Raw genomic sequence first — 15,303 nt, 5'->3', positions numbered from 1 at the left:
GGACACAGGTCAACCTTATGTGCAGACCCAGAGACGGTATATCCATCTCCCACCCCGTGTCACCACAGTGGCACGTAAAAGACCTCGGTCATTCTGCCATAAGTGCAGATGGCTGATACCACCTAAACACGCATACATTTGTGTATCTCATCTAAAGTCGGGTTAAAACCCAGGAACATGCCCCTAATGGCTTTGCGGTGAGGGCGTAAAACTTGAATTTCTCTCAGCTCCAACTGTGGCTCAACTGCTGCAGTATTACGCACAAATGATATGCTTCGAATATTTTTATGTCCAACAAATGTCACCAAGTATCCTGTGAATACTTAAACAATTACCCCAGTATGCAATTGCCAGGGATCTAAAGTGTTATGAGGTCAGAGCGTATGTGTGTGTGTGTGTGTGTGTGTGACTGTGTGTGTGTGTGTGTGACTGTGTGTGTGTGTGTGTGTGTGTGTGTGTGTGTGTGTGTGTGTGTGTGTGTGTGTGTGTGTGTGTGTGTCTGTGTGTGTGTCTGTGAGAGTGTGCGTGCGTGTGTGCAAGTGTCCATGTGCACACAAAAAATGACAGCAGAAATATAAATACATGTATAAGCAGATGTTCTTGACAGAAGACACTGTACAACAAATTAATATCCCAAGCTGATTAATGAAATGCCTTCATTGATACGTGCACATGAGCTCAGCATGTTTGCTGGGTTATAAAGCATGAGTTTAACACAGGAAAACAACTTTGTTTGAACTTTGTGGAAAAAAAATCACTCATATACATAGATAAGATAAACACACCAGATCTGCTATTCACTGTGTCTTCACTGTGTGAATCCAATAAACAAAACACCTGCCCCGTGAGTGACAACAGAAACATGTTTCCAAGCATAATATCCACAAAATGCGGTAAATATATAAACGCACCTGCCCCGTGAGTGACAACAGAAACATGTTTCCAAGCATAATATCCACAAAATGCGGTAAATATATAAACGCACTAGTGCGCACTTTCCACGAACAATGATGACTGAGAAATGACAATTTAGCATGCTCGATGTCACACGTCAGTAAACAAACACAGTGTACATGTACTATATTCCAAGAACAATGATGAGTGACGAAACATCCAAGTGCTCTCCACAGTAAATACAAAAATCACCCAAAAATCTGCAAAAGTCCACGCGTTCATAAGTACTATAATCCACCAACAGAGATGACTGTGAAATCAATTTATGTCAAAGCCCTCTCTACCTAACTCAGTAAAAAAGCACACTGGTATGTGTGCTTTATACAAACAAACACAGTGTATTACTATCCAAGTCCGATGATGACTGAGAAACGTCCCAAAACTCTCCACATAATGCAGTAAATAAACACTGAGCGGAGATTACGAATGTATAATATACCACCCACAAACAAACACAGCGCATTGTCATTTATTTTTCACATACATTGACTAAGAACTATAACTCAAAACCTCTCCCCATAACACAGTAAACAAACAGTACAGCCTGTATATATACTATCCAGTGCTGTATACATCCCAACATTGCTGGCAGCTGATGATGAGGTATTAGAAGATAATGATTCAAAGGGGAAGAGCTATGAAGGATAATAAGCCTGGGCACTGATGTTTGCCCTGTCACTGCCAGCTTATAGGCTCATGTTCAAGGTACATGACCAGCTTACAAAGCATGTTAGCTCACTGTCAAAAAGTGAAAAGAGCAACAGCGAAATTCTATATTTAGTGTCAAGGGTAAATGTGATTGTGAAAAAAAACAAGAATAATTCACATTCAAATACATGTGTGGGCCATTGCTTTTTTTGTCAGGACTTAAAAACAAGAGTCTTAGGCTAATAACAAAAGGAATGTTTAATAATATTTTGCACAAAACAGTCAAATATTTCTGTGTAACTGTCTATTTGTTTGTTAAGGCAAAAAAAAAAAAAAATAGGTGTGGTTAAGGTAACATAGCAACAACAAAAATAGGGTAGGAAGGTAGGCAATCATTTTTTTTTTGTTTTAGTTTTTTTTCTAATGTGTACAAATTAAACCTACTTGACAGGGAAATAAGTGTGCGACTCGAGCGCTTTCGCTTTCATTGCGTTTTCTGCACTCGTTTTTTTGTTTTTTGTTGACAAATGTAATAAAAAGTTATAGGGTCGGCCCCTAAAAATAGGGTAGGTCGGGTTACCGTAACCACACCTATTTTTTTTTTTTAGGCCTAATACATGCAAGTCCTGATTATTTTTACAATATTTCCGACTTTTTTTGTTTCTATTTTTCAGTTTGTAATAGACAAACTCCAAAAATGTCAGGTATACGTTTGTATGGCTTGTGACAGAGTGAATACTCTTGCTGTTAGTGAGGCAAACTTTCCACACATGCTCCTTGTTTCAGACACATCCCTCGCTAGTGACTGGCCTATAATGCCAAGTGGGAAAGTTTACCTCAATAAAAACAAGGGTATTCACTCTTTCACAACCCATACAAACCTGACAGAGTTATTTCCCACATCTATTTTTGCACTGTGAAGACTTAGCCTCACATGCGGACACACTCACACCGCCCTAAACTTGAACTTGAAAACTCTACATTAAACACAGGCACCACACAATAGCTACCGTCACTGAACTTGAACTTGAAAACTCTATATTAACACACTGGCACCACACAATAGCTACCGTCACTGAACTTGAACTTGAAAACTCTATATTAACACACTGGCACCACACAATAGCTACCGTCACTGAACTTGAACTTGAAAACTCTATATTTTTAACACTGTGGCACCACAAAAGCTACCTTCACCGACCTTGAACTTGAAATCTCTATATCAACACTGCAGGCATTTTTGCACACAAGCTACCATCACTGTACTTATAAATCCTCATTTAAATTGAGTTCGCAGTCAGCCTTGGGGCCAAAAAACAACAAAAAACAAGTCTGGCCCTCAGACACAGCTAGATCAATGCGCTGACCCTGATCCCCACACACTGGTCACGTTGATTAGCATGTACTGGGTTGATTAGCACCTGGACATGAGTTACAGTTGAACCTGCCTTGGTGCCAGAAGTTAGAATTTAGGCCTGTCATGGTTGATTGGTCACAACTTACACCACAGTTAAACCAAAAATCAAAGAAATTGTCAAAGTTAAACCAAGAAAAATGGTCACAGTTATTAAACAAACAAAACAAGTAAAATTGTCACAGAAGAAATCTGCAGTCACAGTACACAGACTCAGACAGCCAGACTGCTGGAGAGAATTGACAGTGAGAAACATTTTAACCAGACTGCAGACTGCAGTGACAGAGAGAAGTAAGGTGAGAAACAGGACTTTAATGCCAGAGGTCAGGGTTGACCTACTCTGGACCCACTGCAGTGTTGTGTGCTTGCTACCCTGCTTCAAGGGTGGGGAGTTCATTGGTCTGATGAAGGGTGATTACTATCGACTGCTGCTTTGGGGAAAACTGCTGTTAGAAAGGAAAAGAGAGAGGGAGAGAGAGGGGGGTGGGGGGGAATTGTGTACATGTGTGTGTGTATGTGTATGTGTGCATGCGTGTGTGTGACTGTCACTCACAGTGTGTGTATGTGTGTGTGAATGCGTGCAAGCGCAAGCATGCATGTTTGTCTGATCTCTCTCTCTCTTTCTCTCTGATCTCTCTCTCTCTCTCTCTCTCTCTCTCTCTCTCTCTCTCTCTCTCTCTCTCAGCCTGCTTCCCCACCTCCAGCCTGCAATGTTACAATGTATGCATGTACGTACCAGTACTATTCCATACCCATAACGGTCCAGTGCAGTCACACAGGTATAAATCACCAGTGCCTGTACCTGAGACTGTCCGTGTCCCTTCATCAAACAAACTGCATGGATCTTTACACCTTCAACTCTGGGACTTTCTTGAGCTGTGCACACCCCTGTGCCCCTCCGACCCCCCACACCCCCTTTCCACCAACATGAATCAATAAGTTATAACAGAACAAAAGTCAATCTCAGGTCAGTCTGTAACCACAATGTCCGTCTGACTGTAAACTGCCCAAGCCATCGATCAAGCTTTATCCCTCAGTAATTTTCTCCTGTCAATCACTTCCGCTAACGCATACTTGCTGTGACCTTCATGAATCAATTAAGGCAATGGTTATCTAAATTATTTTTTACGACTGCAGTCACAGTTTTCAATTGCTTCGTGCGTCTTAAATGTTTCTTAACCAACACTCTTTTTTTTTCTTTTTTTTTTGGACCTCAGTTGCATGCAAGGCTGCTTCAACCCATTTTTTTTTTACCTCAGTTGCATGCAAGGCTGCTTCAACCTATTATTTTTGCCTCTTTCGTCTTTTTTTTTTTTCTTTTTTTTTTCTTTTTGGGCGGTGAGTCCTTCATTGGTCTTTTTTTTTTTTTTTTCAATGAAATTTTACTTTTGTTTTCTTTTACATTAAATTACTTTTTAATTCAACAACAATCTAACTAAGGACAATGGGGATAAACCTTTTGTAGCGCAAATTCTTGTTGAAATACAATTTCCAATGGAATATGCGATTTAGTTTTCTTAGCTTTGCTAATGCACATTTGTGCTATCAATAAAACAAGGTTAATTAACGCTGATTCCTTTTTTTTTCTTTACATTTTTAAATCAACAGCCTAAATAACCAACACTCTTGATTTTGGTACCTTTGTGTTCCTATTAAGACTCTGCACTTTCCTTTGATACAAGGCTCAAAACTGGATCAAACATGTGATAGTGGCTAATGAATGAAGAAACTATTATTTCCGATTGAAGTATTAAATACTGTGACTATAAAATTGGAACCTAACCTGGCAGTGAGGAAGTTATCAACGCAACAGTTGGTAACGTCCTTATATGTACCTGTGTACGTATGTTAATTGGTTTTGATTATTTGCTGGAGGAAGTAAATATTTTGGAAAATATCTGCTGGAGGAAGTAAATATTTTGGGAAATATGAAATGCAACTATAGTGGCCGTCATAACTCATATTTTACTGATATTGGACATTTACTCATACTTTTTTTTATCTGACACATTGTTCTCACGCCAGGTGGGTCGATTGTCCAATAGTTTTGACACAGGAGATGTCTTTAGACACAATTTTTGCAACCATGACATTTTGACCAATATATATTTTGAATCCAGGTCCAACTGACCGATAATGTCCTCTGTGACTAAGGAACAACACTGAAGCTATTAGAATCAGCATCATCAATTGCAACACACCATGCACAGTGTTGTGTACAGGTATAGTCAGAACCAACTTCACAAGCGTTTCCAAGCTACATTTCCACCACCCACCACATCAACATCCTCCCTGGAGTTTCACATCCCCATCACATCCTCCGAAGACAGAATACCGCTGCCTGCATGACGGGGTGCGAAATTTTTTTTCATACGTCAGTTACGGGCTTTCAATCCCGAAGGCTATTTCCGAGTAGATACGAACGTAAACGGAAGTTCCGATGTGTTCGGATGCTTATCGATTTGAGTTGTCGTTCGTGTCTCGCTGACCCAGTATTCGGTAGCGCTGGAATGAGTGCAATCCGAGCTACGAACTTTGCCGATTGCAATCTAGAAATGATCGTCACTGCTGCAGGGTCAATGTGTGAATTAATAGAATAGACCGAAAAGAATTGCACTCAGCACTCGCTCAATCCATGCTGAGGCTCATAAACTCCCAGCCTGCAGAACATCATACAGACAGCAGTCTTTCTTTCCTCGCACCATTGGCGAATGGAACGCCCTCCCACCACAGGCAGTATCATCAGCCTCGGTGGAAACCTTCAAAACCCAGATCTAGACACCATGCACTGCAGCAGAAGACCTCTTGTACACCAGAGTTCCCATTTAATTGCCAGAAACACATTCACAGATACTTCAATATGTTGTTACTGGACTCCGAGTGCCTTTTTAGTTTCTACAAAATAATAGCACTGATGATCTAACGAGTAACGTGATCATGTTCAGTTAGATCTAAGTTGTAACAGTGTACAGTCAGAATCACCAGCATCAGCGTGTGCCAGTATGCATGCGGTTTGTGGCTCCCATACGCGTGCATGCTTTTTAATTAGAGGGTGTATTTTAGTTTTACGACAAGAAAAAGAAGTTCTTTCCTTCAAAACATCCAAAATATCCGTATTAGATGTTGTCGTTGAACATGTGTTGCACACAGCAAACATTTTGAAATCTCCGAAGCTGCTTGCAAAGATGACGCAGAGATCTGTACAGTATCTCTGGATGACGCAAGGATAGTGTTCGACTCGGCTCTTTGACTTGGTAAACATCGGAACTTCCGATTACGTTCGTAGTTACTCGGAACCAGCCTTCGGGATTGAAAGCCCGCAACTGACGTGTGAAAAAAAATTTCGCTGACGGGGTGATTGAAAATGGCGGTATAAAACATCAACATTTTTCCATTGTGATGATGGAGCCACCTTCTCGGCCTGTGCCAAGTGTTCCAAGAACGTAAAGCACACCAATGTTATGCCTGCAGGGTATTCTCAAAAACAACTGATATACCAATGTAGACACTTCAAATTCCATATCAAATGTCAAAAATTCTTGCTACCGAGTCAGTGTAGATCATCCAGTACTACTCAATGCTGCTCCTTTCATTGCTTGATGCATCACGAAGTCTTAACCACACATTTCCTGTGATCTACGTGGTGCTGGATTCATCTCCGACGGCTCCACTAAAAAAAATTTCTCTCATGCCCACAGAGTTGAAACGAGTGAATAAAAAGTCTCGATCTCCTGTCGCCATGCGGTTGCTGGATTCATCTCTGACGGCTCGACTGAAATTGTTATTCATGACCACAGAGTCGTAACGGGTTAAAAAATGTCTCCATCCTCTGTCGCCATGCGGTTGCTGCCTTCTGGTTGTCGCCTTGGGGTTATATGCGATGAATAAGTAGAAGTTCCCCAACGAACAAAACAAAACGAACAAAGCTTCACACAAAGTCTCCATCCGCAGTCGCCATGCATTTGAGTGCTGTCTTTTGGTTGTCGCCCTAAGTTTATATGCAATGAATAAGTAGAAGTTCCCCAACGGACAGCTTAGTCACTATTAACAGCTATGCCCTGTGGTGACCAGTGGTCAACTGGCCCCTTGGGTACTATAGCCACAAGAGAGATTAACACCCCACACTATCTCCTTACACCACAGTGCTGCGGCATCATGTAAAGCACCCTGCATATTGAACAATTTCCTGTGTCACTGACGTTACTATACACCATCAGCAGTCTGCTTAGTGTTTAACACCATGCATGTCTGGTCAATAGCCAGACTCCTCCAAAACTGTCAAATTAATAGTGACTATATAATATCCCTTTAACACCACACCTCTAGGGTCAGGGAGGGGGGGGTTCAAGGATGCAAATTCACTCCACCATATAGCGTTACTACTATTCATGCTCAATTACCATGATACAGTGGAACACCCCTTTTAAAAAACCCGGTTTAAAGGTACTGAACTTGTCAAATCCAGGTGCACGGAGCCCCTGGGGCTTTTAGTCATACCTCAGGCAGCTATCCGTTAGAGGAACTACCAAGTTTCATTGACTTGCATCCAAAGAGTCAAGAACTGCGATTTTTTTACGAATTAATTTCGTACTCGGACCCGGCTGGTCTTGACCTATTTTTGGATCTAAATTTAGATCAGGTAGATCACCACATCATGCACAAAAAGACAGTCACTTGCAAACTATGTCAGACGTCATCATGAGTTTGTGTAAAACAAAATGGAGGCCGGAATCACTCAAGTTGAATCGAACTCCGACCAAACACCACGTAATAACTAGGTTAATTTATGCACTCGCGTGAACAAGAAACTGTCGAGCTTCACAGATGTCGTCGTTGGGTAGTTTTGGGTTTGTTTTACTACCATAGGAGGATTTTTGAACTGTAAATGCACTTAGCTGCAACAAAAACGCAAAACGAAGGCTGTGAGCTGCACTGTGCCTTTAAACAAGGCTGTGAGCTGCATAAATCAGCATTGTATAATACTTCTAAATAACTGAAATGGTATCAGTACTAGAACAATTGAATGCAATCATGGAAATGTGTGTATATAGCTTTCTTTAAGTCAGATAATTTACACACTTGCATACACAGAGAATATTGATGTCTTTATATTAGCATCATTATTTATTTGTACAGTCATTGTTCGTTTGAGGGAGTGATGTACGCAAAAAATAAGTGAAAAACCTGAAAGGCCAGGGTCCACGGCGGCAGGGACAAAGAACAGCCTCTCCTGGTCCCAAAATGTATGTTAATAAATTATAAAATAATACACATTTTGCTTCCATCAACCATCCAAACTAAACCGGATTTTCCGGTTTTAACAGTTTTCAAAAACCGGGAAGGATTTCCGGAGAAAACCCGAAAGGTGGTAGCTAGCCCTGCCAATAAGGACAGGGATTGGACCAGGATTTTTTGCAGTATTTAAGCTAGGTCACAAGGCCAATAGACAAATTGTTCGGAAATAACTTTGTCGGGTTTAATTGGACTGTGAAAGAGTTTGTACCCTTGGCTGTGAAAGAGTTTGTACCCTTGCTTTCTCAAAGACAAACATCTACATGTGTTTTCTGTCCATGTGTTCACGAGGGAAAATGTAAAATAATTGAGATTAGTTTGTGTTTTCAGCAAAAGAGGCCTGTCACAAAACTAAAAAGGAAACAAACAGACAAGAGAAAACAAGTCCAAAAACAAAGAGACTGCCAACGTTCCAAAATTCAGAATAAAAGAACAAGAAAGCTAGGTTGTTGGAACGTTTGTTATTGACAAAACAATACATTCACAGATATAAAAGACCGTTGGGTCGAAATATCTCTGAATGTATTGTTTTGAAGAGAAAACAAGGCAAACATGGTTTGGAAAAATATACCTAAGTGTTTCAGACACACAGCAGATGCAACACAGTCATGCTTGATTTGAAAGAAATTAACCCCCTTGGCACGGCTTTCCCGCTGGAGCACGATGAGCCACGATCGTGGCTCGCGTCATACGTCATGTTTATACTCTGTACATTCATGTATCTCTGCAAATCAGTCAAATTTCATTGCAAAGCTGAAGCTTTCTTCTTTCCTGAATGATAATCATATAGTTTTCTGTGTCTAAGGTTATCATGAGACCACAATTAAAACACAAACACCAGGCTCATTTTACGCCAATATTTGGTGAACGCTTTTAAATCTATGCAGTGCCAAGAGGGTTAAGTGAGGATTGAGGTTGTCACCAATTTCTTTCTTAAAATGACTCTTTCTTTCTTTATTTGGTGTTTAACGTCGTTTTCAACCACGAAGGTTATATCGCGACGGGGAAAGGGGGGAGATGGGATAGAGCCACTTGTCAATTGTTTCTTGTTCACAAAAGCACCAATCAAAAATTTGCTCCAGGGGCTTGCAACGTAGTACAATATATGACCTTACTGGGAGAATGCAAGTTTCCAGTACAAAGGACTTAACATTTCTTACATACTGCTTGACTAAAATCTTTACAAACATTGACTATATTCTATACAAGAAACAAGGGTAAAAGGAGAAACAGAATCCGTTAGTCGCCTCTTACGACATGCTGGGGAGCATCGGGTAAATTCTTCCCCCTAACCCGCGGGGGGGGGGGGGGGGACTTAAAATGACTGTCCCCCCCTTCTGGGACAGTAATCTGAAAATAACCCACATTCTTTTTTGTGTGTGTGTGGTATGAAGCAAATCAAAAGCACTCACCCTCGTCAGATTTTCAAAGGAGTTGGCGAGACTTTTCTTGGCCTTGTTCCTCAGCCCCTCAAACAACACAAACTTGTGGTGCTCTTCCAGAAGATTCATCTGCAAAACACAATCATTTAATCATCAGTAACACTGTGCATGTACAACGGCGAAGCAGTAGAATATCTTTGAGATAAAGTATACTAGCCACACACACAGACACAGACACACACACAGACACACACACACACAGTCAGACACAGACATGCACAGACACATATACACATAAACACATTCTTTTTTGTAACTGTATATATTTTCTATAAACATTAGTGTTTTGCATTTTCCGCTGTAACCTTCGGAATTTTTCTAGCCCAACTACAGCAGTCCCTCTCATGAACGGACACCCTTGGGCCATAGCAAAACTGTCCGTACATTGCAGGTGTCCGTTCACGGGAGGGGTGACCACACCCCCCCTCCCCCATACACTCACACAGAGACACACAAACAACAGGATTGAGTCTATGCTAATCACTTCTTGTGGCTACTAAACAATAACAATAAACTCCTAATACTTCTTTAAACATTCTGTAAAAATGATTTGTATGAAAAGTGTTGAAAAGAAGAGATAAAATAAATCCTCAAGGCAGTGAACACTGCACTCACCATGCACTGACATACGAAAGCAGCCACACAAACACAGCACAGAGGAGCGTGTGCAGATGCTTTGCAAGAATAAGCTTGAAAACCAGTTTGAATAAATAGCAGCAGATAGAGCTGCATGTCATAATCATGTAATTTATTTTCTTCTTGTCTGGCTTTATTGACTGCATGCCGATCATGTGGCATGGCAGTGACTTTTCACTCTTCAGTCGGAAATACACTGTACATAACACAGCTCCCACTCTCCTCACTAATGCCTACCCCAAGCCGTGACAACTGATCAGTCTGATGCTTGGAAATTGTGTGGAAGAGTACACCTCTCTATTTCTCTCCAATGCTCTTCCTGCTGACATGCGGTGAAACCGGACATCCCACAGAGTTTAGCCAGCTACCCCTCCACACCCCCCCCCCCCCCCCTTCCCTCTCTCTCACTCCCTCCAGCCATGTTCTGTTTTGGGCTGTGGCCAAAGAGGCCAGCTGCCCTGTTCACTCAGAGCAAAACCAGTTGACTGTGTCGTAACTTTTGACAAAGCAAGACAACTGAAGGGTTCACAGATTAGGCAACCGACTCACTGGTCAAGGCTGAGGGGAAACAAGAGTATCTTGTCAATGAAAGAGGTTACACACAGAGACACGATGCTGAGAACTGTGGCCGGTTTTTCACTCTCTTTCGCTCAGGACCTTCATCGACTGTGGTTTCTGTTGTTTACGTCCAACAGACAAGAATAAAGAGCACAGTGCAGTTCCATGTTGGCATCTTGGCATGTACTCCACTCCTGACCAAAACTACCCCCCCTCTTGATGGGTACACGTGCACTCAAGTTATCAGTGACTGTCATCCCGCCATTGCGGCTGTGATCTTTGTACCAAGAGCCGGACTGCTCTGTTATCGATTTTGTTGTGGTGAAAATTTGACGATGTTCTGTCCGTACATTGGAGGTATGACCTGCTGTTGGGACCGAAAATGAGTGTCCGCGTCCACGTTTTGCAGGTGTCCGTTTAAGGGGGGGCAAATATAGAAGAAAAACACTCCGTGCCGAGCAAATGTGTCCGTACATGTCAGGTGTCCGCTCACGCCGGGGGCCGTACATTGCAGGGACTGCTGTACAACAATAAAAGTTGCAGAGGAATTAAGTTGCAACTCATCACAAAAAAATTAGACTACTCAGTGCAATCTTTGTTCCCTGCCAACAAGAGAAGCACTGTCCAGGACTGCCAATAGACAGTTGTTCCAAGGGAAGCACTGTCCAGGACTGCCAATAGACAGTTGTTCCAAGGGAAGAATCATGTCAACAAGAGAAGCACTGTCCAGGACTGCCAACAGACAGTTGTTCCAAGGGAAGAATCATGTCAACAAGGGAAGCACTGTCCAGGACTGCCAACAGACAGTTGTTCCAAGGGAAGAATCATGTCAACAAGGGAAGCACTGTCCAGGACTGCCAACAGACAGTTGTTCCAAGGGAAGAATCATGTCAACAAGGGAAGCACTGTCCAGGACTGCCAACAGACAGTTGTTCCAAGGGAAGAATCATGTCAACAAGGGAAGCACTGTCCAGGACTGCCAATAGACAGTTGTTCCAAGGGAAGAATCATGTCAACAAGGGAAGCACTGTCCAGGACTGCCAATAGACAGTTGTTCCAAGGGAAGAATCATGTCAACAAGGGAAGCACTGTCCAGGACTGCCAATAGACAGTTGTTCCAAGGGAAGAATCATGTAGCACTGTCCAGGACTGCCATTAGACAGTTGTTCCAAGGGAAGAATCATGTCAACAAGGGAAGCACTGTCCAGGACTGCCAATAGACAGTTGTTCCAAGGGAAGAATCATGTCAACAAGAGAAGCACTGTCCAGGACTGCCAATAGACAGTTGTTCCAAGGGAAGCACTGTCCAGGACTGCCAATAGACAGTTGTTCCAAGGGAAGCACTGTCCAGGACTGCCAATAGACAGTTGTTCCAAGGGAAGCACTGTCCAGGACTGCCATTAGACAGTTGTTCCAAGGGAAGCACTGTCCAGGACTGCCAATAGACAGTTGTTCCAAGGGAAGCACTGTCCAGGACTGCCAATAGACAGTTGTTCCAAGGGAAGCACTGTCCAGGACTGCCAATAGACAGTTGTTCCAAGGGAAGCACTGTCCAGGACTGCCAATAGACAGTTGTTCCAAGGGAAGCACTGTCCAGGACTGCCAATAGACAGTTGTTCCAAGGGAAGCACTGTCCAGGACTGCCAATAGACAGTTGTTCCAAGGGAAGCACTGTCCAGGACTGCCAATAGACAGTTGTTCCAAGGGAAGAATCATGTCAACAGCAAAGAGAAAATAACACAGGTGCAAGTAAGTATGCTACAATTATATCAAACAGCAAGCAGTCACCTGCCAACCTTTTAAGATTCACTTGTGGCAATTTTGATTTTTTTGGGAATTTTCATGGTGTTTAAGTGTAGCATTTTCTTCAATTTATTCCCACATCCACATTTATGCCATCTTACACAAGAACAGATATTTTTAATCACGTTTCATGAGAATGCAGGAACATAACAAGAAATTCCTCCATTCTCACTGCCACCAACTGAGAAGGTTATTTCCCTTTGACCATTAATATGTCCCTCTATAAGTCCTTGTAGAATCTTAATCCACCAATAACTCCCTAACCGTGTGTTTGACTGGTCCCAATTTTTGTAAGGACCGTCTCAGGAATGTATAGAACCTGTTCACCAAGTTTGGTGACGATCGGTCCGTTCATTCTTGAGATCTATATGCGAACACAAACACACACACAAACAAACAAACAAACAAACACATCGACCAAATCCTATACACACCCCATCAGAGAGTATCTACAGTGCCACTTTTCAGTGTACACAATGTTTTATGACCCATTATGTGACCGCTACACGGAGTGGGAAGCAGACATGAGTACCAGGACTCACAAAAAAGAGGGAAATGTTGCATGCATGCTTGTGATTTAATTTGTTTAAGCATAGCAACCTTTAACTTGGTGTATAGCAATTGCTCTTAAAACATACGCTGAAAGCATAGCAGTTGGCAGGTCTGAGTAAGCGACACAGTCTATACACAACATAACCTTACCCATCGTACAATTCCTCACTTCCTGTTGTTTAGTTAAAGAAAATAGTGAGCTTACATCCTGTTTGCTGGGTCTAGCGCCCTCGGAGACGTGCGTGTGTTCTCGCTGTCTGCGTTCACACAGCTGTCTGAGAGCGATCATCATCACCTCCACCGACTCTTCGTATGTTGTCGGACCCTCCATCTGGAACACAGTTATAATAATAATATGATAATAATGAACACTTATATAGCGCGAACCACAGAATATTGCTGTGCTCTCCGCGCTTCACAATATCAAACTACGAGTAACAATACACAAAATAAACAAAAAAAAAAACGCTCGCGCTGGACCGAGTACTCTTCAGACTGGCTCGCTCCCCCAGTATGAAAGTTTTTTGTCTTGTGCATGTGGATTTAAAAAAAAAAAAAAAAAAAAAAAAAAAAAATTTATTTATTTTACACAATAAAAAAAATTATTAGAGTAAAATAAAACATTAAAACGTTCATAATAAACGTTCATAATAGTAAACAAGAATTTAACAAAAAAAAAAAAAAAAAAAAAGACCGCCCATACCGGGAATCGAACCCGGATCACTCTGGCCATAGCCACCAACTCTGACAATTCTATCAGTGAAATTTAAGGCTATAGGGTGCTGGCAGGCTGTTCTATGAGGCTGGCTGTTGCCGTTTGAATTCGTCCTACGCCAAGTCGTTTTTGTGGTTAATTTCGCATTTTAGGTCCCAGGTAACATTATGAAGTTTTAATACGATCAATCGGACCTATTATCAAGTTAGTTGATAAACTTTTGAACGAACTGCGCCCAGTAGCTTCCCAGCAATAAGCTGTTAAGTGGAGAAGGACACACACACACAGACTCACACACACACAGACACACGATTAAAGTCTGCTGAGCCCAAGTACTAGCGTACTCGGGATAAACAATAGTAAACAAGAATTTAATAAAAAAAATAAAAAAAAATAGATCGCCCATGCCGGGAATCGAACCCGGATCACTTTGGCCATAGGCGGACGTGCTTTCCACCAAGCCACCAACTGGCTGGCTGTTCTATTAGCCGAACAGCAGTTCTATCCCACCGCGAATTGCGCCCACCGCCAAGAGTCGTTTTTGTGGATTATTTCGCATTTAGGTCCCAGGTAACATTATGAAGTTTTAATACGATCAATCGGACCTATTATCTTCTTCTTCTTCTGCGTTCGATGTTGGACCTATTATCAAGTTAGTGTATCAACTTTTGAACGAACTGCGCCCAGTAGTTTCCCAGCAATAAGCTGTTAAGTGGAGAAAGACACACACACACACACACACACAGAGACAGACACACACACACACAGACACACGATTAAAGTCTGCTGAGCCCAAGTACTAGCGTACTCGGGGATAATAATATCTTCTATGTAAAGGACTTAGAATTAGTAAAATAAAAGAACAACAACACAACATCTAAGTTAAGGCATACAATACTCCTAATAATTAAATAATAATAATGATGTGCATAAATCACACGTAAACATGACTTATCTGGAAAAAAGAAGCATTCCTGAGGACAATAGATAAATATAGGTACAATCCACATTGACAAATCTATTCACACACACACACACACACACACACACACACACACACACACACACACACACATGCTCACTCAAACACTGAGACATACATTATCACACATGGGCAGAGACATTCTTCTTCTTCTTCTGCGTTCATGGGCTCAAACTCCCAAGTACACTTGTGTTTTTGGCAGGAGTGGGTTTTTACGTGAATGACTGTTTTTACCATGCCATTTTGGCAGCCAAACGCCGATATCGGAGGATGAAATGCTTGGTATTCTTGTGTTTCTGTAAACCAC

At 41.8% G+C, this 15,303-nt stretch overlaps 1 protein-coding gene across 1 annotated transcript in view; it reads right to left on the bottom strand.

The window, feature by feature from the left end:
• The window catches only part of LOC138968632 (TBC1 domain family member 1-like), a 120,750-nt gene that overhangs the window by 55,536 nt on the left and 49,911 nt on the right, over positions 1 to 15,303 (bottom strand). Inside the window, exons 9-10 of the mRNA XM_070341230.1 lie at positions 13,505 to 13,630; positions 9,721 to 9,819 (exon numbers count right to left, since the gene is read on the bottom strand). Of these exons, the coding sequence (XP_070197331.1) occupies positions 9,721 to 9,819; positions 13,505 to 13,630 (225 nt within the window). The remainder of the gene's footprint in view (positions 1 to 9,720; positions 9,820 to 13,504; positions 13,631 to 15,303) is intronic.

Source organism: Littorina saxatilis, linkage group LG6, assembly GCF_037325665.1.
Source record: "Littorina saxatilis isolate snail1 linkage group LG6, US_GU_Lsax_2.0, whole genome shotgun sequence".
In the NCBI taxonomy this organism is placed as follows: Eukaryota; Metazoa; Mollusca; class Gastropoda; order Littorinimorpha; family Littorinidae; genus Littorina; species Littorina saxatilis.
Note: the sequence above shows the minus strand (reverse complement) of the source record. Positions and strands in the feature narration are given on the sequence as shown.